The sequence below is a fragment of the Hyperolius riggenbachi genome, chromosome 6, assembly GCF_040937935.1.
Source record: "Hyperolius riggenbachi isolate aHypRig1 chromosome 6, aHypRig1.pri, whole genome shotgun sequence".
Lineage (NCBI taxonomy): Eukaryota > Metazoa > Chordata > Amphibia > Anura > Hyperoliidae > Hyperolius > Hyperolius riggenbachi.
In genome coordinates, this window is record NC_090651.1 from 94,063,886 (window position 1) to 94,089,887 (window position 26,002).

General features: G+C 44.4%; 1 protein-coding gene and 1 long non-coding RNA gene across 4 annotated transcripts in view; one reads left to right on the plus strand and one right to left on the minus strand.

Moving 5' to 3' along the window:
* NPL (N-acetylneuraminate pyruvate lyase) overlaps positions 1-20,882 on the minus strand; it is a 34,017-nt gene extending 13,135 nt beyond the window's left edge. Inside the window, exons 1-6 of one of the 3 annotated variants that reach the window (XM_068239683.1) lie at positions 20,735-20,882; positions 15,614-15,685; positions 13,228-13,304; positions 3,829-3,916; positions 3,509-3,566; positions 435-510 (exon numbers count right to left, since the gene is read on the minus strand). In XM_068239683.1, the coding sequence (XP_068095784.1) occupies positions 435-510; positions 3,509-3,566; positions 3,829-3,916; positions 13,228-13,304; positions 15,614-15,681 (367 nt within the window). In that variant the 5' untranslated portion in view covers positions 15,682-15,685; positions 20,735-20,882. Of the gene's footprint in view, positions 1-434; positions 511-3,508; positions 3,567-3,828; positions 3,917-13,227; positions 13,305-15,588; positions 15,686-20,734 lie in introns of those variants that run through there. The other 2 variants (XM_068239684.1, XM_068239685.1) reach the window with 2 other exon arrangements.
* Positions 1-26,002, plus strand: part of LOC137521000 (uncharacterized) — a 155,285-nt gene that overhangs the window by 47,643 nt on the left and 81,640 nt on the right. The gene's annotated exons all lie outside the window — the stretch shown is intronic.

A 26,002-nucleotide genomic window follows, 5' to 3' on the forward strand; every position in this document is an offset into this window, starting at 1 on the left:
AAAAGTAAATTGGATCAGACCCAATGTGTGTTGGATATCAGGTAGATATAGTATTGTTTTACCCAATCATTTCCTTGTTCTGTTACATAGAATACTGTACAAAGTTATGAGAACACTGCTCTTGTACAGCTGCCACTCACAGCTCCTTTACTGCTACTGCCAGCATTACTTGCATGAAGAATGACCATTCTCCTCCACTGCCAAATCAATCTTTGGAGAGAGTATATCAGAAAATGTTTGCACAGCACATCGCTCACTTCTGAACCCTACAAATTATTGATGCAACCTAAAATTGCATCAATAGGATGCCACATCCCAAGCTCCAATATAATGCAACTGCTTGATGCCCAATTTCAACTCTAGAGAAGTTAACATGGCAGAATGAATTATAGTGGTGTGAGAATACTAGAAGAATGATTTTTTTTTTCTCTTACCTGGATTGGATGGCTTGATGAAAGAAGGACTCACAGCACTGATTGCATCAGCTCCACAGGAAGCAGCATGGGCAGCCTAAATAAGGACAACAACATTGGTAAAAGCTATATTACAATTATTTAAAAAAAGAGACCCTGAGCAATTGTTAAAAATGAAATAAAAAAAAAAAAAGTGACATAGCGGGAAGCAGCCCTGACGACTTTAGGCCGAAGTCGTCAGGGCTGCCGCCAGCTGTGACCGGGAGAGGAGCCAGGAGGATGCCAGGGGACCTTGCGGCCTACGGTGGGCTAGAGGAAGCACCAGGTAAGTCACTATTTTGATTTTTAATGAATGCTCGGCATCCCTTTAATGCAAACCTGAAATGACAATAAACTAACAATTATTTGTATGTCCTTTACTAAAAAGGGAAATGCAACGTAAAGCCGCGTGTCATTTTTTTATGTCCAGTTTAATTGCTTCATTTAAGGACTTCATCCCAAACAGCAGCTGTCACAACTCTGCCTCGCTGAGTAAAAAAAAAAAATAAAAAAAAAAATAAAATAAAATAAAATAAAAAAAAAAGCATAAAGTATTTACCCTTCAACCTTTCCACTATTGAAACCTTTTCACAAGCCTTCTCCCACTGAAATTTAGCAGTTTTGGCTTCTATTTACTTTCCAAGAAACAGACTGACTTCAACAATTCATTTACTTTTTTTTATGGTTTGCTGTACTAGAAAAACAGGAAGGGACATTGTCTTAGGAGGGCTAGTGCTACATATACTTATGTTTAACTCAGAAGGTCACTTCAGATACACTTCAAGCTTATATAGCCTAGATTATTGAAAATTCTCAGTATCTGATGCATATCAGGTGACATCCCTAATGCTGTATACACACCATGAGTTTCCGCGTCGCACGCGGCCGTCGATACGATTATTTCCGAACGAATTTCGATGATTTTTAGGTCGAATGCCATGTAAAGTATGGCAAATTGACCTAACGATCCATCGAAGCTTGAATCGGACATGTCAGAAATAATCGAATCGATGCGTATCGACGGCTGCATCGAACGCGGAAACGCATGGTGTGTATCCAGCATAAGGTAAGGAATGATATAATGTCTTAAATTTGCAATAGCAGTTAATCAAGAAAAAACAAAAAAAACAAACAAAAAAAAAAAACAACAGTTAAATACATATATTGCAAAGACTTCATCAGATTTCACTGCAGATCCTGGGCTGTAGATAATGAGAGAAATCATTGCAGTAAATGCTTTACACAAAGTGGTTGATGCAAATAATACTAACTTTATGAATCAGAAATGTTGACTACAGCAAAAACATACATAAAAGCATATATTCAATTCCGCTTGTATAAATACATCATTATATAATATATAGATTATTAAGAACACCATACTAATGACCCTCTTTCGCCTTCAGAACTGCCTTAAAGAGACACTTAAGCCAGGAAAAAAAAAAAAAAAAGAGTTTTACTCACCTGGGGCTTCTACCAGCCCCCTGCAGCAGTCCTGTGCCCTCACAGCCACTCACTAATCCTCTGGTCCCCCGCTGCCAGCTAGTTTCGTTTTTGCCGACAGGCCCGCCGGGACTGGCCACGCGTAGCTTTTTCCGCATTCCCAACTGTATTTAGCGCTATTGCAGGCCGCAATGCGTACAAAAATAAGTGTTGCCACAATACGCACGCATAGATATGCGGCAACGCGTATTTTTGTACGCGTTGCGGCCCGCATTAGCGCTAATTACAGTCGGGAATGCGGAAAAAGCTATGCGTGACCAGTCCTGACGGGCCTGTTGGCAAAAATGAAACTAGCTGGCAGCGGGGGGACCAAAGGATTAGTTAGTGACTGCGAGGGCACAGGACTGTTGCAGGGGGCTGGTAGAAGCCCCAGGTGAGTAAAACTCATTTTTTTCTGGCTTAAGGTTCACTTTAATTCTATGTGGCATTGATTCAACAAGGTGCTGAAAGCATTCTTTAAAAAAGTTGGCCCATATTGATAGGATAGCATCTTGCAGTTGATGGAGATTTGTGGGATGCACATCCAGGGCACGAAGCTCCCGTTCCATCACATCCCAAAGATGCTCTATTGGGTTGAGATCTGGTGACTGTGGGGGCCATTTTAGTACAGTGAATGCATCGTCATGTCATGTTCAAGAAGCCAATTGGAAATGATTCGAGCTTTGTGACGTGGTGCATTATCCTGCTGGAAGTAGCCATCAGAGGATGGGTACATGGTGGTCATGAAGGGATGGACATGGTCAGAAACAATGCTCAGGTAGCTTGTGGCATTTAACCGATGCCCAATTAGCACTAAGGGCCTAAAGTGTGCCAAAAAAAAAATAAATAAAATGCAGTCACTGGAGTTGAAAATGGAAAATGAGAGAAACGCAATTGAATCTTAGCACCATCACGTTTCTCAGTGGAAAGCAGCTCTCATAAAAACCTTAAAGGTGAATCTACCCTTCTTGCTTGAATGAAAAGGAAACCCACTTTAGAATTTTGGCATCCTTAAAGAGAACCTGTACTGAGTAAAATTATTTAAAATAAACACGAGGTAACTTCAAATGAACATTACATAGTTACCTTGCTATTAGTTCCTCTCAGAAGCGCACCATTTTCTTCTGACAATGATCGCTTCGAGTTCTGACAACATTTTGTCAGAATTGAAATATATCAGTTGCTGTCAGTTATTTATCAGTTGCTGTCAGTTATAGCTGGGAGGACAACGGATGTGCCAAGTAATGTCTATGTTTTCCTATGGCTCAAGTGGGCGATATGACAGTTTAACAGTGTGCTGACCAGAAAGCTGTTATGGGTAATGACCGTTTTCAAAATGGAGGACAGAGAATTTCCTTGATCACAGTGGACAAACAGGACGTGGGAAAGGAGACAGAGATTGAGGAATAGACTACACGGGAGGTAAGTATGACCTGTGTATGTTTATTTCACTTTTAATTTTCAGTTCAGGTTTTCTTTAATGCTTATTCACTTGTGAGCTTAGTCTTGTGAGTAAATGCTAGTCATAAATGATAACATGAAGGAACATGCATCAAATGAAGAACACAACTCACCAAGTCTTTGGCATCCTCCAGGCTGAGACAACCTACATGCACAATCACGTTGTCCATCCTATAGAGGAAAAGAACAGAACATCTCAAAAACCTGCATATACTATACAGCTTGCATGGCTTCACTCAGTCAGAAGTCTCATAAATTTTCATAAACTGGCTGTGTTTAAAATTTAAAAGAATACATAGAAGAAAAAAAAAAAAGAAAAAAAAAAAAGTGTTTAAATCAGCTGCTAGTCAAAATTGTGATGAGGCAGACACTTTTAATGGATACCAGAAATGGCAACCTGGCAAAAATTGTACAGTTTACTGGAAAAACTCACTTTCCTTTTGCATGTTTTACCCATTCCTCAGCCAGACTCTTCCTCTCTTTAACACTGAGAGACATTCCTTCTCCAGTTGTCCCATTTACTGAAATACATAGTAAATTACAATGGACCCGATTAGTAAAGTCTAAGAAGAAAATATTACCTGTGTGACAGCAAATCAGGATCAGTCACTCCAGTTCACAGTTTTGGTTCAGGGTCTAAACTGGACAAATTCTTGACTGTGGTCATTCACAAAAAGGAGGGGGAGGGGGTATCCCAAAACAAAAAACACACAAAACTTCCAGTGTTTTGCTCAGTACACTGTGGGGACATTTAGTGGCCAAAAGTAACAAAAAAAAAAAAAAAAAATTATACATAAAATATACATTAAAATAATAAAAAAAAATCCCCAATTAGTTACTAACCTATTCTCCCCCACTCCCATATTTATTAAAATAAAAAAAAAAAAAAAAAAAAAAAAAAAAAAAAAACACACCACACACAACACATAGTTACCTTAGAGACTGTGAGGAAACGCGGAAAAGCCGCCGTCTCTCAAAGTGAGGCGGCTGTTTCCGCGTCCAGCAGGGCGTCACAACGCGGAAAAACCACCGCATGCCGCTTAGGCAGAGCGGCAGAATCTGCATTGGGAACGGCGGAATCCGCATTGGAGGCGGCCCCCGCAAGCGGTTCACAAGATACATTGCAAGACAGTACTGGTGTGGCTGGGACTGATAGTCCACCAAGATTCAGAGTGACACGCGCGCGCGCACAGAGGCTGAGTTTAAATAACAGCCAGAAGTGATTTTTCCACAACTCTCATTGGTCCAGCAATTAGGGAGGTCCTGGAAAGGTCCTTGAGTATATATACTGCTGGCTGTTCACTTGCTCTTTGTCTGGCGTTGCGATCACATATGTGGGAGCACCCAGATCCGTAGTCAGATCCGCAAGTGTGCCGGGACCAGCTGGAGCTGTAATCCTACACTTAGCTAGATTTTGTTGATAGCTAAAGTACTAGTTTGATTGTGATTATCTGTTACGACCTTTGCCTGCCTTGACTATCCCCTTGAACACTGATCTTATACCTCGATACTTCTGATACTCTGTTGCCGAACCCCGGCTTGTACCTAGACTCCGCTTCTGCCTCTTTATTCTGTACCTCGTTATATCTGATTCCCCGTTGCCGAACCCTGCCTGTACTTAGACTCCGCCTTTGCTTTCTGATATTGTACTGTATCTGTCCGTGTGTGTACTACCTGGCTTGTCCGACCTTGAGAACCGACCTTACCGTTAGAGGCGGTTCCTCGCTCTGTTAGTGACCCTTCCTCCTGAGTGTCACTTTCAGACAATCCTTCCTACTGTCAGTCTGACTCCTCCCGTCTTGGAGAGCTCAGGTCTGCGGAAGGAATCTGTGCAGTACTCCTCGCTGCACTGAGGCCTTGCCCTCTAAGTATTACTGTTACACCAAACACTACACTCTACTCAGGTGAACAGAGGTTAGCTTGTATATCGGATTGTCAGTGATACTGCAGATCACTTATAATCTGGTATACTTCTGTATTCCCAGTGATACTGCAGATCACCGGTAATCAGATCCTCTCTGTGCTTCACCGATCGTTACAGAGACTTAGCTTTTTTTTTTTTAATGTCTATCATGAAGGTATATACTTTTTTACCCCCCTTTCAATTAAGGGATTGTAATTGATATAAAATAAACACTGAATGGAAAAAAGACACTAATTACTTACGGTAACGTCTTTTCCAGTAGTCCGAAGGACAGCACCCCTGAGACCTGTCTCCCTCCCCACAATTGATGGACAGGAACTAGATTAGCATAAAAGATTTGCATCAATTAGGCAGACATATAAGCAGGGTGAAACCAGACCTCGTCAGTAATAAAAAAACACAACACCATTATGTAATGCTTCCAAAAAATATGTTTTAATAGAATAAAGGGTGGGTCGCAAGGGTGCTGTCCTTCGGACTACTGGAAAAGACGTTACCGTAAGTAATTAGTGTCTTTCCAGGAACGTCCTTGGACAGCACCCCTGAGACGATAGACAAGACCATATAATTTAGGGGGGGGACAACTGCTTGTAACACTTTTCTACCAAATGTCAAGTCTGAACTTGCTAAGACATCTAGTCTATAGTGTTTTACGAATGTATTTTGACTAGACCAGGTAGCCGCTCTACAGATCTGCTCAATCGTGGCTCCTGCCTTCTCTGCCCAAGATGCTGATACTGCTCTTGTAGAATGTGCCTTCACAGATGAGGATAGGATCTTCCCCTGGCGAGAATAGGCTAAAGCAATAGTTTGTCTTATCCATCTGGCGATCGAGCTCTTTGAAGCCTGTTTTCCTCTGAATTTTCCTCCAAATAAAACAAACAGAGCATCTGACTTTCTCCATAAACTGGATCTTTCAATGTATGTTAATACAGTTCTTCTCACATCGAGGCAATGAAGTCTCTGTTCCTTGCTGTTTGAAGGATTATTACAAAATGAGGGCAGAAATATTTCTTGAGATCTATGAAATCTTGAGACTACCTTAGGCAGAAAAGAGGTGTCGAGACGCAGAGTTATTCTGTCTCCTGAAATTACACAATACGGTTCCTTCACTGAAAGGGCCTGAAGTTCACAAATTCTCCTGGCGGAAGTGATTGCTATTAGGAAGGCTGTTTTAAGGGTTAATATCTTGTCCGAGACCTCCTACAGAGGTTCGAAGGGGGCTTCACACAAGGCCTGAAGTACTGTGTTGAGGTCCCAAGATGGCATCTTACATTGAACAAACGGTCTAAGACGTTTTAGAGCTCTGAAAAAACGGACAAAGTATTCTTCCTCTGCTAGTCTCCTTTCCAGAAACACACTAAGGGCGGATGTGTGAACCTTCAAAGTGCTTGTGCTGAGCCCCATTTCATAACCATCTTGCAGGAACTCGAGAACCGAAAGGGAAGAACTCACTTCTCTTGAATTCTGAAAACACCATTCATTGTACACATTCCAGACCTTTCCATAGATTTGCCTTGTGACTTTTTTCCTACTTTGCAATAAAGTCTCTGAAAGCTTGTTTGAAAAACCTCTGTTCTTTAATAACCTCCATTCAGGCTCCATGCGGAAAGATGAAGCATCTGCAGATTGGGATGAAATGCTGGACCCTGAAGAAGAAGGTCTGGCCGCATCTGAAGACGAATTGGATCTGCTGTAGCTAAGCTCCTTAGAAGAGTAAACCAGGGTCTCTTTGGCCAGTATGGTACTATTACTATTGCTTTTGCTTGATCCTGGCATATCCTGCTGAGAACCCGAGGTATTAGACATAGAGGAGGGAAAACATACATTAGTCCTGGACTCCATTTTATTGAGAATGCGTCTACCGCAAAGGGCTTGTCCTGTGGACACAGGGAGCAGAACATCGGGCACTTCTTGTTGTTCCTTCGTGCAAAGAGATCCAGGACTGGATGACCCCATTGCTCTGTGATCTCCTGAAATACCTCCTCGTTTAGAGACCATTCGTCCTGGTGAAGAGGGGATCGACTCAGGAAGTCTGCCAGCTGATTTAATGTTCCCTTCAGATGTAGAGCTTTCAGGGACTTCAAGTTCATCTCGGACCATCTCAAAATCTGATCTGCTTGTAAGTAAAGGGATCGGCTCCTTGTTCCCCCTTGCCTGTTTAGATATGCCACAACTGTGTTGTTGTCTGTTCGAATCGTGACATGAGTCTGTCTTATCTGGTCCTGGAAGTGTTGCAAAGCCTCCCATACTGCCTGAAGTTCTCTGTTGTTTGATGATCGTAAGTGTTCTGACCAAGTTCCCTGAGCTGGGGATGTGCCTAGATGGGCTCCCCATCCCCAGGCGCTCGCGTCTGTCGTTATAACAGTCTCTGAGGGAAAGTTCCACAGATTTCCTTTCGAGAGATGAGGAGGCCTCAACCACCAATCCAGCGATCTCTTGACTCTCTGAGGAATGATGACAGACTTGTCTAAAGATTCCTTCTTCCGATTCCAACTCCTTAAAATCCAATGTTGAAGAGTCCTGGCGTGCAGCTGTCCCCACTGAACCGCGGGAAGTGAAGAGGTTAGTAATCCCAGCAGTGCCATAGCTTTCCTTAGTGTGACTGATTTCATTTCCTGGAAAGAAAGAACACATCTTAGAATGGCAGATATCTTTCTCTCGGGCAGAATCACCAGGTTAGCAAGAGAAGATATAGTGAAACCCAAATATTCCATAGATTGACAGGGAGTAAGAGAGGACTTTTCCCAATTAATCAACCATCCCAAGGATTGAAGAAAGTCTAAGCAGACATTCACTTGAGCATGCACAGACTCAAAGGATGGACCCCAGATCAAAAGATCATCTAGATAGGCGATAATGTGAATAGATTGTAGTCTAAGAACCGCCAAGATCTCACATAGTACTTTAGTAAATAGCCATGGTGCAGAGGATAGACCAAAGGGGAGGGCAAGAAACTGATAGTGTCTTACCTCTCCTTGTAGCATCAGGGCAAACCGCAGATACCTCTGAGATTCCAGATGAATTGGTATGTGCAGGTATGCATCCTTGAGGTCTAGAGAAGACATGTAACATTGATGTTGAAGCAGATTTATTACGCTGCGAACATTGTCCATTCTGAACTTCCGATATCTTATTGACATGTTTAATCTCTTTAAGTTCAGGATGAATCTGTATTGACCCTGGGGTTTTTTTTACAAGGAACACTGGTGAGTAAAAACCCTGATACTGCTGGCACTTTGGGACTAATCTGATTACTTTCTTTTCTAACAGTGAGGACACCTCTGTCTTTAAAGCTAGATCTTTGATTGGATCCTTTGGAGATGGTGTTAGGAAGAACTGACTTGGAGGGTGGTCTGAGAACTCGATCTTGTACCCTTCCAGAATTATGTTTAGTAGCCACTTGTTTTGATAAATGGATTCCCATTTTTCGTAGAAGAGCGCAATTCTGCCCCCCACTGGAAGCCTGGCGTCATTGTCTAGGGGGCTGTGAGGTTGGATTAGAGGAGAAATTGGAGGAAAAATTGGGCTTAGAACGCTGTGTTTTATTTGGGACCCAACGTCTCTTATTGGGGGGCCTGCTGTCAGTCTCTTTCTTTTGGTCTCGAAAGGACCCCTTTCTTTGAAAATTCCTCCTCTTAAGTTCTTTTTCCTATCAGCTGATCTCTCTAGGATATCATCTAATTTGGATCCGAACAGGAACTCACCCTCACAAGGGATCCCACATAATTTTGATTGAGGGCTCGTTTCCACTAGTGCGGCGTGCGTCTCGTAGACGCACGCCGGCACTGAGCGGGTGGGCGGGATCGCAGGCGATTCCCATCAGCCGTGCCATGCACGGCTATGGGAATCGCAGCCTCCGCCGCGAATTCTGTAGGGGTTTCCGGCCGAATCGCTACTGCAAGCGATTCGGCCGGCGGCGCCGTTGTCCCCTATGGCAGAGTTTCCCCGCGCGATTTGCCTGCGGGGAAACTCTGCGGATTCGCGGCCGTTTCCGCGAGAGTGGAAACGGGCCCTCAGAAGACGTGTCACCTTGCCAGGTCTTTACCCAAATGCCTCTCCTTGATGTATTCACCAGGGCTGAAGTTCGAGCTGTTAGTCGTACTGTATCGTCTGCTGCATCTGAAAGATAATTAGCTCCATGCAACAAATTATCAAAATCTTTAAGTATCTCTTCCCTGGGTACTCCTGAAGCAATGCGGGATTGTGTATTCAATAACCAGACCTTCAGAGACCTAGCTGCTGCTGTGGATGCTACTGCTGGTTTTAAAGTTAGAGTAGACGACTCCCATGCTCTCCTTAAAATGTTGTCCATTTTCTTGTCTATGGGATCCCTGAGGTTACCAAAATCTTCAAACTGAAGGTCTGACCTCCTAGAAAGTTTGGATAATGAGGGATCAAGTTTTGGGGCTGTACCCCAGAACTTCTGATCTTCTGGATTAAATGGATACTTTTTAGATAGGGATTTTGGCCAGAAGGCTCTTCTCTCAGGATTATCCCACTCTCGTTTAACAATATTCTTTAGGGCACCGTGAACAGGTATATAAACAGTCTCAGGGTCAGATAGACCTACATACATCTGATCTAATGGAGTAAGAGTCTTTTCGTCAGGTTTTATCCCCATAGTATCATGCATTGCTTTCAGAAAAATTTTCATAGAGTCTGGGGGAAAAGCAAACCTATGCAATTTATCCTCTGTATGTTCATCTTCAGAACCGATCTCCTCTAACGAGGAGATGGCTACCTCACCCTCAGATAAATCTGACTCAGCCGAGTCCTCTCCTCTCCTTTTATGAGTAGGGACTGATTCTGCAGGTTCTTGTTCAAGCGTAGAAGGAACTACCCGAACAGGGGCTGCCTCAGAGGCAGTAGAGGCTGAGGGCTGGGATGCAGGATTAACATCTGATGGAATATTAGATGGAATGTTAGCTTCCTTGATCACTTGGATCGCAGTTGCCATTTCAGACTTCATCCAACCCATAAGGTCTTTGAAGATTACAGGGGATTCCTTTTTAACAATTTTATCAGTACAATTACGGCAAAGAGGCCTTGAGGATGATGATGATATTCTCTCTGAACATATAGCACACTTCTTATAATCCGATTTCTGTGTAGACTTTCCCTTGTCACTCTTTTCTCCCTTATCAGGTAAATCGGGCTTGTCTTTAACTGATTTAGGCACAGTGGGCTACAAGAGAACAGATGGGAAAGTATAATCAGAATATGCCCCTTTAAGCGTATTACAGCAAACAACTGTTAGGATTCATATCATAGTCCTACCAGAGAGGCATCGGAACCAGGCTCCACAGATCTAGTAGACCCAAGTCCTGCGGCAGCGTCCATGATCGAAGTATTAATGCAGAGACCATGTGCTTAGTTTAAATAGGCCGCCCAAGAAATACCGCCCCTCTACCTGTGGTGTCTCTAAAAGATTTCCCACAGAAACAGTGTCAGATGACACATAGTCCCCCTCGCTCATACCTCTCCCGCCGCCCGGAACCATCCGTCTCCGCATCCCTCGATCCGTAGCAGCCACGCCGACTCAGAGGGTGGGGACCGCAAATGCAGCAGCCGCATCAGCAGCCGCATGACTCCGGGCGGCGAATCAGGAAGTACTTCCGGGGTCGAGGTGGCGTCAGTCTGCCCGCGTGATCACATGATCCGCAATCCGGAAGTGGGCTATGAACGCGTCCGGCATGTAGTCCTTCTGATACGGAGAAGCCAGTAGGTGCAGCACGGAACCTGGGCCAGTACACTAACCGGCCTACAACCAGGAAACCCCGCCACACAGCTCCTGTCCCACGGACATGGTTGGCTCCAGCTTCTCATCCAGCTCCTGGTGGTGGACAGAAAACAACTGACGAGGTCTGGTTTCACCCTGCTTATATGTCTGCCTAATTGATGCAAATCTTTTATGCTAATCTAGTTCCTGTCCATCAATTGTGGGGAGGGAGACAGGTCTCAGGGGTGCTGTCCAAGGACGTTCCTGGAAATACACCTTTATTTCTAAATAAAATACTGTCATATTGTACTAGGGACATAATTTAAACAGTCATAACCGGGACAAATGGGCAAATAAAATGTGTAGGTTTCATCTATAGCAGCACGTTTTAATTTTAAAGCTATAATAGCTGAAGACTAAGATTTTTATTTTTTAAATTCTCTTTTTATTCCCTTTAAAATTCATATAAAATATAATTCTTAGGAAACAAAAAAAAAAAAAAAGTAGTGATACAGTTATTGGTGAGTGAATGGGAGGAGCAAGACATGTGAAAATTGCTCTGGTTGTTAAAGAGAATCCGTGGTGGATCTTCTGGGGGCAGATGGGATACAGAGGCTTGTTCTCTGCCGCCTGACATGCCTCTGTGTCCCCACACCACCGCGCTATAGCCCCCCTGAGATTGGGCCAAGATTTGTCGCTATCTCGGAGGTAAACATTGAGGAGAGAATTCCCTATTGAAAATGCACGCCAGGGGGGTTCCTACAGGGTTTACAGAGCTGCCATTGGGCAGCTCTCTCTCCTTAGCCACGCCCACTGCAGCTCCCCCATCTTCCCTGCACTCTATGAGAGACACACTGTCTCTCGTTGCAGCGTCATGATCTATAAATCACGCATGGAGTGGCGGGGAGCAGCAGTTTTTGCAGCTATCTGATCCGCTCAGCCCTGCGGATCCGGTAGCTTACTTTTTTTGGGACTTACGAGGCGAGACACTGAAAAAAGTTAAATACCTGGCAGCTGTAGCCTTAGGGGGCGTTATCCGCATCCTCCGTCCCATTCCACTGTGGTTTTTTCTTTTCAATTTACACTCTCTGTTCCGGCCTCGGCCTGTCCTAATTTTCCCCAATAAAGATGGCCGCCAGTCTCGCGGCACCTGCACAGTCCGTATAGCCACGAGTGTGGCTGCGCAGCCCTAAGTTTTTTGTCCTGTCTCTAATGGGATAAATGTCTTTATCTCATGTCCTAATAATGACAAAGACTCAGTGCAACTCTAGTTTTAGTATAGGGCACTGATCTGCAAACTTGGCTCTCCAGCTGTTAAAGAGGAACTCCAGTGAAAATAATGTAATAAAAAAAGTGCTTCATTTTTACAATAATGATGTATAAATGATTTAGTCAGTGTTTGCCCATTTTAAAATCTTTCCTCTCCCCGATTTACATTCTGACATTTATTACATGGTGACATTTTTACTGTGGGCAGGTTATGTAGCTGCTCCTAGCTGTTTTGGCTGTTAGAGACAGCTGTAAACAGCTATTTCCTGTCTGTGAACCTTGTTACATTGTAACAAACTGCCAAAAGTACCGCGGTCCCAGAGCTTCTTGTGGGAGGGGTTTCAGCACAAAAAAAGTTATACCTAAAATTGAACTTTTAGGATAATCATAGAGATTGATAGTGGTTTCTTCAAAGAGAATCTGTAAGGGAAAAACGGTGCCCCTATGGGGTACTTACCTCTGGAGGGGGAAGCCTCTGGATCCTAATGAGTCTTTCCCATTCACTTCAGCCTTGGAGATCCAGCACTGGCCGTCCGTGAACAGCACTCTGCAATATTTTCCAAGCCTTGCTCCTGCACAGCCGCAATACAAGCTTCTCTTCTTCCACTCGCACCTGCACAGGAGCGAACCCGATCAGGCTCGGCTATTTCCTCCAGAGCCCGAGGGAAGCTTGTACTGCGGCTGCACAGGAGAAAGGCTTGATAAATATTGCCACGTTATGAGCCTCCACTGCACCGCCCAACAAGCGCGTCGGCAGATATTCGAGGGCTGACAGCACTGGATCCTCGAGGATGAAGATCAGCCTCAGTAGGATCCAAATGCTTCCCCCTCCCGAGGTAAATGCCCCATAGGGCAGATTCTCTAAAGTGTATCACACAGAAGTCATGAGAAATATATGGGATGACTGACAAACTTACCAAATATATTTTTAACATTCTGCGTGTGTACCAGGAAATCTACATACTGCTGGATAACACTCAGGTTGACGTCTCCACTGAAAGAAGGAACAGAATAGAAAATAATTTTTTTTTTTGCCTTCTCATCCACAAATAAATAGGAATATTAAAGAAAGAATAAAGTGTGGCTGAGTACTTAACAACCTAATGTCCGCGTCACGGCGATCGGCGTGACCACGACGGCAGCCCCAGGACCGCCTAATGCCGATAAGTCCTGGGGCAGGGATTTGCAGGAGACTGTGCATGCATGTCCGCTTGGATGCTTCATCATCAGTCTCCCAGTGGCGATCGCCGCTAGGAGACTGTTATACTCTGTACAGCACTGTGATCTATGGCAGCGCTGTACTGGGGACAGCTGTGTGACACAGCTGTCCCTCTGGGAGGCAGGAGAGCAATCAGCTATCATTGGCTGAAGTCTATGACAGCGATCAGTTGTCTAGGGGAGGGAGGGTGAGATAATAGAAATAAACTTGTGTGGCGAGTTATACGGCCCTGCAGTGAGGCCTTAAAAGCTGCTGTGGCCTATTTTGTAAAAAAAAAAAATGGCCTGGTCACTACGGGGGTTTTAAGCCCAGGGTCCTCGAATGGTTCAAAAGGGAACTGCAGTGAAAATAGCGTAACGAAAAAAAAGTGCTTAATTTTTACAATTTTATTATGTATAAATGATTTAGTCAGTGTTCACCTCTGATTTATATTCTGACATTTATCACAAGGCAATAGCTTTACTGCTGGCAGGTGATGTCAGTGAAAGTAGCTGCTGCTTATATTTTTGGCAGTTGGAAACAGCGGTTATTTCCCACAATGCAACAAGGCTTCCACAGTGTGATGTCAGCACCCAGGTGGGAGGGGATTCACCACAATATCAGCTACACAGAGCCCCCTGATCTGTTTGAGAGAAGGTAAAGATTTATCATGGGAAAGGAGATACCGGCTACTGATTGGGATGAAGTTTAATCATTGGTTACGTTTTCTCTTTAAAACCTGACTTTTAGAACAGGGAATGCCGATTGTTTGCAGCTTGGAACTGGGCCAATCAAATGCACTGCCTGACAATGTGGATTAGCCCAATTTCAAGTCACATACAATTTTTATTCAGGTCACATTCACAGTGGCACGTTGCGGAGCTGCATTATAAAGTCTTATAACCCAGCTTACCGCACTGCAATGATAATCCTATGGGACTTTCACAGCGCGACGTGAGCGTTGCATTGAAAAATGTTGCGTTATGGTAACTCAGTGCTTGCAGTGCGTTACCTCTCAATGCAGACACGTTGCGACTTTAACATCACATTAAAACGCAATATCCCACTGTGAATACAGCGTAAAAGGACATAGAGTGAAAAATTGTAAAAAATTTAAAAACTTCTACTAAAGAAAAATGCACTAGAAATTACTTCCCCTCCCCAATGTTGCTGTCACTTACAGTAGGTAGTGAAAATCTGACAGGTTTTGGACTAGTCCCATCTCCTCATGGGGGATTTTCAGGCATTTATTTAAAAAGGACTTATTGAAAGGCAGTTGCTCAGTCCAACTCTCCCCCCCCCCCCCCCCCCCCAAATCCTCTGTATAGATCACAGGGTGTGCTTTTGTAAAGAATTAAAGAGGTACTACTGAGATTTTGGATTTTTGCATAAAAAAACTTTCTAATGCAGACTACATACAGACCAGGCAAGTGTCACAGTGGACACCTTATGATGCGGCTGTGACTTGCAGCAAGCAAGGTAGGTTGTTAAAAGCAGACTGACAATTGCTTGTGATGCCAAGCTAGCCACACAAACTCGGCAGCTTCTACCGAGACTATTTCTGCTCCTCTGCATGTCAGTCCCCACAGGAAGGATGCAAAGCTTAACAAGCCCTTTTACATACATTCAGGGCTGGTGCACACCAAAACCCGCTAGCAGATCCGCAAAATGCTAGCAGATTTTTAAACGCTTTTTTTTATTTTTATGAGGCGTTTTGCTAGCGTTTTGAGGATTGCTGCTGCGGTTTTCAGTATAGTAGATTTCATATATTGTTACAGTAAAGCTGTTACTGAACAGCTTCTGTAACAAAAACACCTGCAAAACCGCTCTGAAGTGCAGTTTTTCAGAGCGGTTTGCGTTTTTCCTATACTTAACATTGAGGCAGAAACGCATCCGAAATCCAAAAAATGCCTCACCCAGGCATTTTTCGTTTCTGCAAAACGCCTGCCGCTCTGGTGTGCACCACCCCATTGAGATACATTGACCAAGCAGATCCGCAGCCGCAAGCGGATCTGAAAACGCCCAAAAAGCCGCTCGGTGTGCACCAGCCCATAGTGAATGTGGTTTGGTGGAGGCTTACAGAGTATATAGATTTTGATCTTTACCCGCATTCAGTCATTGGAGTGAAGGTTGCAGCTATAAGACCTTTCATCTTTTTCCCAGTCAATGCCATGGTCCTGTGAAAAAAACAAAAACAAATCAAAAACAAAAGAAAAAACAAAGAAAAAACTAAGAAAAACACCCCATAAGCATAATTTTGTGGGTACAAACACAGCCTGACCACATGGAGGGCGGGGGCGTAGCTTGGGGGGGGGGGGGGGGTTGGTAGGACATGTGCCCCCAGCCATGAGGTGTCTTCCCTCCGCCAGTGAAGGAGGAGCGGTGGGCACAGCTTTGGGGAAGGGGGGGGGGGGAACGTCTTCCCCCTTCCCTCACCTTGGGACTCCACCTTCCTCGCTCCCCCCTCCAGATATGATATACCCCTGGCTGCCTATTCTGGGGACGTCTATACGCCTGGCTAACTATTCTGGGGACTACTATAGACCTGGCTACCTATTCTGGGCGAATTTTGGGGGAACAGCTGCCAGATTATATGTTAGGGGAACCGCTACTGCCAGATTATGTCTATTTTTGGGGAACCACTGCCATATTATCTGTATTTTGGAGAAACCTCTGCCAAATTACATATATTTTTGGTTACATGCTGTCAGATTACATGTATTTTGGGAGGGAAACAGATGGCAGAGCTCTAACTTCCCTGACAGACCTTTTACACCACTGCGAAGGTCATGCGGGGAGTGGCGAAAAGTAAATGAATGTGTATAGGGAGACAATAAGAAGCCGGTGGTAGTTTTTTTAAATTAATATTTCACACAATATTTCAGTTCCGCTTTCACTTACAAGGCCATAAATAGGGGTACACAGTCCAAATATTTATTTTTTATACACACTTATAGCTCATAAGTTTACATACCCCTTGCAGAATTTATGATTTCTTAACCATTTTTCAGAGACTATGAATGAGAACACAAAAACTTTTCTTTCACTCATAGTAAGTGGTTGGCTGAAGCCATTTATTGTCAAACACCTGTGTTTACTCCTTAAATGTTCGCTGCAATTACCAATTAAGCAGCAATGCAAGTCAATGGGCTTGCATACACTACAGTGAATGGGGTCAGCGCTGCGCTTTGCTGAAAAATGTGTGCAGCATTGCATGTAGTGTAAACAGTTCTTGCTTACTGCCCACTATATACATTGCCGAAATGTGCACGGCAACGCATATGCTGTAATGCGGACAAGGCCTTAGTGATCACCAGAGCATAACCTGGACATTTTATACAATCAGCTGAATTTACAAGCGGCTCCTCACATGCAGGTGAAGGGATCACTGAGCAGGAATTTAGCATTGTGACTAGTTCACTAGCCGGATTAAAGTGTAACAGAGGGTCACAAAAACAGGATACAAGTGTGCTGTGTTTGCACAACTGCATCCTATGTATTTAAAGCTGCAGTTCCCCAAAGAAACTATAAATACGTCACTTTCATTATACCCATCATTGGAACCAGTTGCTGATATAACTTATTTAAACAGGTTTTGGCTATTCCCACTACTGTATATATTTCCTGATACAAGGAGGAATCCGTGGCTAGCTGCTGAACAATTTTTTCTTGGGGAAGGGGGGGGGGGGGGGTGTTTGAAGGGCACATAAGCCTCTGAAGACTCGCTGGAGCAAAACAATTGTCAGGCGGACCCTCATTGCCACGCTGCCCCACAGCAGGTCACTTCACTTCACCTGGTATGTCTCCTACTTTTATATATGATTTATTGTGTATGAGATTGAGAACAAACAGCAAGATTTAAAATAAAGCGGTTTTATTTAAAAGGATTTGTGCCGGACATCACTTTCTACATAAGTATATGTTTAACGGCTAGCTCTAGATTGCCCAGAGCACATCCTTCCGCTGGAAGAGGAGCTTGAAACCAGGGAGGAAAGGAACGTCCCTAAATGTCACATATCTTCCAGACCAGATGACATTGGCCTCAATTCACTAAGATCATGCTGGAGCTAATGAGGCAAGAGGGAAGGGGAAAAAAAAAAAAAAAAAAAAAAAAAAATTCTTACCTCCACACAGTGAGAGAGTTATCTTATCTCTTCATTCCTTCAAGGACTTACGAGGCGAACTTAGTAAAAAAAGTTAATTACCTGCCTCATCTTTTATGGCACGGAGGACGCCGTCCGCGCACTCCGTGCCGATCCGCCGGGTCCCCCCGCTCATTAGCCCCCCGGGCCGGCTGCCGACCCCACGGCCCGGGCTCTCTTGCCTCTCCCAAAATGGCCGCTTGCTCTGGCCGCGGCTGCGCAGTCTGCCGAGGCAAGAGAGCCCGACCCGGGCCGTGGGGTCGGCAGCCGGCCCGGGGGGCTAATGAGCGGGAGGACCCGGCGGATCGGCACGGAGGGCGCGGACGGCATCCTCCGTGCCATAGAAGATGAGGCCGGTAATTAACTTTTTTTTTACTAAGTTCGCCTCGTAAGTCCTTTAAATTACCTCCTCTGTAGTTATTTTCAAACACAGTTAATAAACAGCCGGTCTTTAACTGTGGAGTTATTTTAAGGATTAAAGAGTTAACTTAAAGACAGAAGAGTTAACTTTAGGTTTGCCTGAAGTAAAAGGTTTCCTGAATACTACATGCCTTATCACCATGGTGACCACTCTAGAGACGTTATTAAAGACAGGAGATAAGCTTAGTGAATTGAGGCCAATGTCTATCAAATGCTAACTGTAGTGCCAGTCCTGTATCTACTTGAAGTACATTATGTGTAGATCTTAAATAAATTTACTCAATTCAGTTTCACTTTAAGGCCCCATTCACACTAGAGCGTTTTGCCGTGATTTCGGATGAATGAATAAAACCCTATGGGCCCGTTCTTACTTGGGCGATTTGCGATAATCGCCGCAAATCACCCAAAAACAGGCAAAAACGCGAAACGCGTCGCCTGCACCATTTTCAGGCGATCGCGGTTCAGTGCAATAGAAGCGAAAAACGTGATTGCGGCAAAATCGCTGCAGTGTTCAGTGATTTTTCCGCGTGAAATCATGGAAAAAAAAAAATCACTCCTGCAAACGCCGGAAAAAATCTCCAGCGTTTTGCGTTTCTAAGTGTGAATAGGGCCTTAGGAGGCTTTTACAGAAATGGGCGGTACAGTGGTGTGTGCCGTGGATAGCACCCTTTCCTTGCAACACTCGGTCCCCAGTTCAAGCCTCGGCCAGGACACCTTCTGCATGGAGTTTGTATTCTCTCCTAATCATTGTTCGGTTTTCTTCTGTGCACTCCTGTCTCCTCCCACTATTATGATGGACCTATGACTATGTTTGGGATTAGATCCAGAAGCCCCACTAAGGGATGGTTTGTGATAAGACTACACATTCTGTAAAGCACTGTGGAAGAAGTCAGTATTATGCAAGTAATAAATACAAATATGCTTATCGACTATGGATATCACAACTTGTAACTACTGAGCCATATCAAACCGCGATACTGGATGTAAGTGTGATCAACCAAACTATCTGCTATTGCTTCATTCTACAGACCACCAACACTGGAGAGGTCAGCTTGACTCAATCAATGACATAGATTTTTCGGGCAGAGCACTACTTAGTGAGGAATAATGTTTCTCCATTCACTGAGAAGGACTTGTGGATCTATAGGGTGTCTGTCTGTAGAAATAATGACACACCTCATGTCATTTCTGCAAGTGCTCATGTGGAAACGGACATGTGTTTTTACATTTGGCACACATTCATCCCAACAAACCACATTTTTTTACTTTTCGCGCAAGAAGTTGTGCAATGTGATCTACAGCCCAGGCAAAAGATCACTTTTTTGTGTTATTAGTATCCACCTTTTGTTAAATACAGAAGGAAGGTAGCTTTGTTTTAGGTTAGGTGTGCTTTAGGACAAATGTATTTCTTCTCTTGGACTAGGCACTGTATAATTTCTTTTATGTAGCAAGCGGTTTGTGTGCCTTTTGACTTCATGCAAGTTATGGTGGCCATACATGGTACAATTTTTTCATACAATCTTACCATTTCTATGTAGTATAAGGGTAAATTAAGTGAATATACTGAAAGGATAAGTTATACAGTTCCCTCACATTACATAGAAATTGTAAGATTGTATGAAAAAAATTGTACCATGTATGGCCGCCATTAGTTGGAGCAACTTACTACTAGCCTTGGGCTGCCTATCCATATTTAGATGTGTTTTGTTGTAACAGCCTGCAGTTTAAAAACAGCTAGTCCTCTATAATAAAACACCTGTGTCCCTGCGTCACGCTGTCCCTGTGTAGCTGGTCCGTGCTTTTTGCTACTACACACAGCACGGATCCAGCCTCACAGAGACAGGAGGATGGGGCCAGGGAGCCGTGCGGACGTGTGAGCGGCTGGCCGGGTGTGCGGCGGGTGCGCAGTAACAGGCGGTGGCGAGAAAACACAGACCTAGGTCTGGTGCACACCAGAAGAGTTTTTCTGAGCGTTTTAAGTTTTTAAATCTGCTGCTGATGTTATCCTATGTGTCTGTGCACACTGGAGCAATAAGATTTTGTAAAAGAAAAAAAAAACATAGCATTACATTGGGAAGAGCTTTTGAAACCTCTAGCGCCCAAACGCTAGAGGCTTCAAAAGCTCTTCCCAATGTAATGCTATGGGGTTTTTTACAAAACCTCATTGCTCCAGTGTGCACAGACACACAGGATAACATGAGCAGCAGATTTAAAAACTCAAAACGCTCAGAAAAACTCCTCTGGTGTGCACCAGACCTAGAGCCCATTTTTAAACGGCCTGGGTCTGCTAGTTTAATATAAATTATCAGCAACGAGTGATTTAAATTTTTTAGTTACCCTACATTACCATTGAATTCTCCAATCCTCAGTAGTACAGTAATGCTAAATACACAATGCAATTTCTGCACAATACAACCTTTTCTTATCTGTTGTCAATCCTGTTTATACAAGGAATACAATAATCCAGCATGAACCTAGAAACACACAGCAGACTACAGATACAGTTCTCTCATCACCTTTGTAGGAAATATAAATGAATATATTACAGGTTACAGTCTTGCTACTAACATCAGCAAGCCAGATAGCCTGTGACACTCCCCAGCTACTGGGGAATACAAGCTGAGCAGCATTACCTGGGAACAAGAGAGAGCATTCTATTCATACCTTGTGTGTGCAGATTGCAATGCAGGCAGGGCTTTTGTCAGGAGCCTGTAGCAGCGCTGTAACTTGCAGAACTCCACCAATGACAGCTCCCCGGCTCTGCTTTACATACTGTCGTTATAAGCCCTCCCACCACTGCATGATGGGAAAATACACAAGACAGACTTGCCTCAAGTGTACAGAGTGAAGCTGTCTGACTCAGCAGCGTGCATGTGCTTGGTCAGATGACAAAGTTCCACGACAAATCGACACCACACTAGGAAAGCAGGAAACTACGATTCCCAGCATGCCCCGCAGCACTAGTCAGCTGCCTGCCAAAAGAAATGATTTCTTAGAAACTTCACGTGTTGTTGATTCATACTGTTGATCTCTGGACCAACAAAAGTTTGCTTTCCTAAAACAGAAAGAATTTGCGATAATTCAGGTTGGAGTGAGCTCGAGATGTCTCCCAGAGCAACACTGCTGAATATATGCAAATTAACCATCTCTGGACCAGTGCTCTGCTACAGAGAAATGAAGGGCTGGTTCAATCACATGGGACACGGAGCAGTGCTTTTCAGCGCTGCTAGATTTGGGCGCAGCCGGCGCCTCCATAGACTTCAATAGGAATTCCTATTGAAGCACTCAGTGTGTAACGTCGGCGGAGCTAGTCTACTTTAGGGGACCCACCGCAAATCCCCATAGACAATTTCACCTGGGCTGCAAAACGGAACAAATGTCTTCCGTTTGCTTGTTTAAACCTCCACAAGCCTTATATCCCTGGGTAGCTAAGCAGGTCCTCTAACGAATTTTGCGGTTTCGGTCAAAAAAAAAGTTGGAACTGACTGTACAGGAGCCGCCGAACGGCCGCAATTTCGGGTCCGTCAGCCATCTTTGTTCTGCTCTGCAGGTCGTTTCTTCCTCCTCATTGGAGGGAATTGTTAGGTGGGGGCGTGCCAGCTTCTGTCGGCAGCTAACGAACCCTCCAATGAGGAGAAAGAAAGGACCTGCACAGCAGAAGGAAGATGGCCGACGGAACCGAGATGAAGGCCGTTCGGCGGCTCCTACACAGCCCATTTCAACTTTTTTTGGACCGAAAACCTCACAGTTCGTTACAGGATATGCTTACCTATCCGTGGGTATAAGGCTTGTGGGGGTTTAAACAAGGTGAAAGCGGACATTTGTTCCGTTTCTGCAGACCAGCTGAAAGTGTCTATGGGGATTTGCGGTGGGTCCCCTAAAGTAGACTAGCTCCACGTCGGCTCCATCAGAAGATGGAGCCGAGGTTGCTTAAAAACATAATAATTCAGCCTCCAGCAATCGCTGGAAGCCGAATTATTTCATTCCCCCACTATCCATGTCGGCCTGGAGGGGGAATAGTAATTAAATCGGCCCGGACTTGTGCAGCTATATATACCGCTGTATCCTGCGCCCAAGTCTACCGGCGCCGAATTCAAATGTACTCATGGGACAGGTTGTGCAGCTTGTTTAGCTCGGACTGTCATTCTGTTGTGTTGTGTTTTGAGTCCTGTAGGGACACGGAAACGCTGAACACAGCCAACACTGGACGCCACATGCGATGTCCAAGACAGCATCTACCATGGCATTTATGTGAATCATGCTAATAGCTGTCACTGTCTTTCATTCATTTGAATGGAATGGCGGTGGATCCCTTAAAAAATTACGTTTTCATTGGCCGCCAAAAACACGTTTAGGCCTCATTCACACCTAAAAGCTCAAGTGTTTCGCATTTTTGTGCGCTGTTTTGTTTTTCCCCTCCCGGTGCTCCACTTTTTGAAAAAGCGCTTTTCTAATCGCTTTGCTAGAACGGTTTTGAGATTCACTCCCTGACGCAATGAACTCTTTGACCAGCAAAATAATATTCTAAAAAATGCAAACGCAATCGTCATATAAAGCGGTTTTGTGAGCGTTCAGCGCTCTTCCTATACCTTCCATTATAGCAAAAACGCTCCAAAATGGTCCAGGCACTGCTTTGCTGAATGCACAGCGCATGAACCGCGCTAATATGAACCTTCTCATAGAGATTCATTGCACAAGCATTTTGAGGGCGATTTTAAATCGCCTACGCTTAAAAAAAGGCCTTATATGCCCCTAGTGTGAACGAGCCCTACCGCCCATTGTAGGCACACAGCGTTTCTATGCCTCCTCTCCTTAGCTCAGCTTGCAGAGCTGTCAGACACAGGCATGCTCCCCGCACTTGTAGCCGGTGTCCATTGTTGCTGCAGTTGTAGCCCTTTATGCTTGTAATTATTAAAATACTAATTTGGATTTGTTTTATATATGAGTTATAAAATGTCTTTTTTTTATCTCAGAACTTACTACTGTACTTTGGTTTGACAGGTACAGTGGCGTAGCTAAGGAGCTGTGGGCCCCGATGCAAGTTTTACAATGGGGCCCCCCATTGCACTCTATACAGAACAATTGATACAGTGAACCAAAACCTGCCAATGGCAACTACAGTGTCAGAGTTGCAAGAAGGGGATGGGGAACAGTTTGTTAATGATTACCACGATTCAAAGTATCTATAGAAGTGATTATTATGAGCACAGGACCAATAGAGAGCTAATACTGAAGTTGAGGGAGAGCCCTTTGGGGCCCCTCTGACCCAAGGGCCCCGATGCGGTCGCTACCTCTGCACCCCCTATTGCTACGCCCCTGGGTACAAATTCAATTACTCCATGAGCCCTACACAAGTACTGCTCAAAATAATTATCTTCTCTGTCCCTGTCCCTATACTTCCTGGCCTGATGATGTAATAGCATAATGGTTACATCTCCTGGCATGCATTGCGCGGCTGGGTACATGCAACATCACAACAGGTACTTTAAGCTGCGGTACATACAGAGTCAGAAAAGATGGAGGTCTCTCCATACTATGGAGCAGCCCCCTGTAGATGAGTAAATGCTTGCTGCCCCCCTAAAAGCCCACACAGTTTACTAACCTCCTTTAGTCCCCTTTCAGAAAGGCGGCTGAACTGCGCATTTGCTGAACAGTTCAGCCTCCCATCTGCCGCCCGCCAGTGCTATTCGGGTGCAATTTAAATACAGCCAAATTGCATTGGTTGTAATACCAATGCATGTCAAGCGTTGACACGGGGTGGTGTTACTGGGCAGTGGAGGAACGCAACATGTCGAGTCTGAGCGAAGAGCTCAGATATCACTCTGTGTGGGGGCCACCTGTACAGTGCCAGTACCGGCTGCTAACAAGCACCTGGCCAGTACAGGAGTTGACAGGCTGTGACCTTACTGCTAGTCAGCCGCCCGTGTAAAAGAGCCCATGCTAACCAAATATAACATACTGTATCTTTATTGAAAGATCACAATAAAAACATTTAAAAACAAAAAGCTGTGGGGATTAATTGAATCATACAGTATGAATCATATATAATCACAATACAACTCATCCAAGGTGCTATCTAAAGAATGTGTATATAATTTATTCACATGTGTCAGGGCTCATTTCCACTTGTGCGGTGCGAATCGCAGCGGATGCAAATTTCGCATGCGGGTCTATGCAAATTTTCATACAAATTGTCATGCAAATTCGCATGGATGACGATGTATGCGAATTTAACCATGGCAGTGCTGGTGTGTTTTTCCATTGTTTCTATGCAAATTCGCATGAAAATGCGCATGAAAATTTGCATACCCAAACTGCATGCGAATTTCCTATTAAATACATTGTATGCGATTCACATAGCTGTATGCGGCATGCGAATTCTGATGACTCTGCCATGCGAATTTTTTCTGCACAGAAAACCGCAAAGGAATCCTGACAACAGTCCCATTCATTTGTATTGTTATGCAAATTTGCATGCGAAAAACGCATGCGAATTTGTGATAGTGGAAATGGGCCCTCAACCAAAATAACACTGCACACAGATTTTGTATCGATTTCAGCATGAAATCAATTCACGAACTGTGGAGCTGCCACTGCCCACCACTCCCAGCAGTATATTACCTCTCCGCCAGTGCAAGTCCCCGCTGTTCCTTCTGTCCACGCTGGACATCTTCACTTTACTTCCTGTCATGTCCTGTGACCAGCGGTAGTTCATACAGACTACGCTCTACTGTTTGAACTTCCCCTGACCGGACGGGTCAGGAAGTGAAGAGAAGATGGCCAGTCGGAGAAGGGACAGCGGAGACTCGCGCCAGCAGAGAGGTAATATATTGCTGCCGCTATGCTGCGTCGGTCGTCGGCCAATCGACATGCTCCTGAACCACCGGTGATCAAGAGAAATTTTTCCGCCTGGACAGATCGACGTGATCGATCAATTTTGGATGGAAATCAGTTGATCGGTCAGCGTTTGCGTTATCAACTTAACAGCAGATTCGATCACAGTGGTGGCAGTAGTTCTGCGTCTGCGCAGTCCGCTCTGGTCCACGTGGCGGTGATTGACAGCGCCGCTCGCGCAGGCGCAGTACAGGCCGACCTGGAGGTCGGCCTGACGTCATCGCCGGGGACCGGGGCAGAGCTGCGGCGAACGGCTGCGTGCAGAGCTGCGGCGAGGGACATGCTGAGAGCTTGTGGCTGGAGGAAGCCCCGGGTAAGTAGCACTTAATTTTTTATTTTAGGCCTGATAACTCTTTTAAGTCATGTGAGTAAATTGTATACACATTCCTTAGATAGCTCCTTGAATGAGTTGCATTGTGATTATATATTATTTATATGTATACTCCAATTAATCCCCACAGCATTTTGTTTTTAAATGTTTTTATTATGTACTAGGTACTTGACTTAGCCAGGATTCAAACCCTGGTCTACCATGTCAAAGGCAGAGCCCTTAACCAGTACACTATCCAGCCAGATATGTTATATTTGGTTAGCAGCAGCATCTGTGTGCAATATGTTGGCGCTATATAAATCTAATAAATAATAATAATAATAATAATTTATGATTCTAATTGCTCTCTGACGTGGATGTCTCTTTCCTAGTGCCAGGTGCTCAGACATGAATATGAATTGGGTAATGCCAGGGAGAGTTACCCGGTTGCAAATAAACACGATTTATTGATTCAGACTCATTTCCCAAAATTCAAAGGATTATTCAAAAGTGATTGAGAGCAGCATTAAAGGACAACTGAAGAGAGAGGTGTATGGAGGCTGCCATGTTTATTTCCTTTTAAACAATACCAGTTGCCTGGCAGCCCTGCTGACCCTCTGCCTCTAATACTTTCAACCAAAGACCCTGAACAAGCATTCAGCAGATCAGGTTTTTCTGACATTATTGTCAGATCTGACAGTTTACTTGTTTCTGGTGTAAGGCTGCTT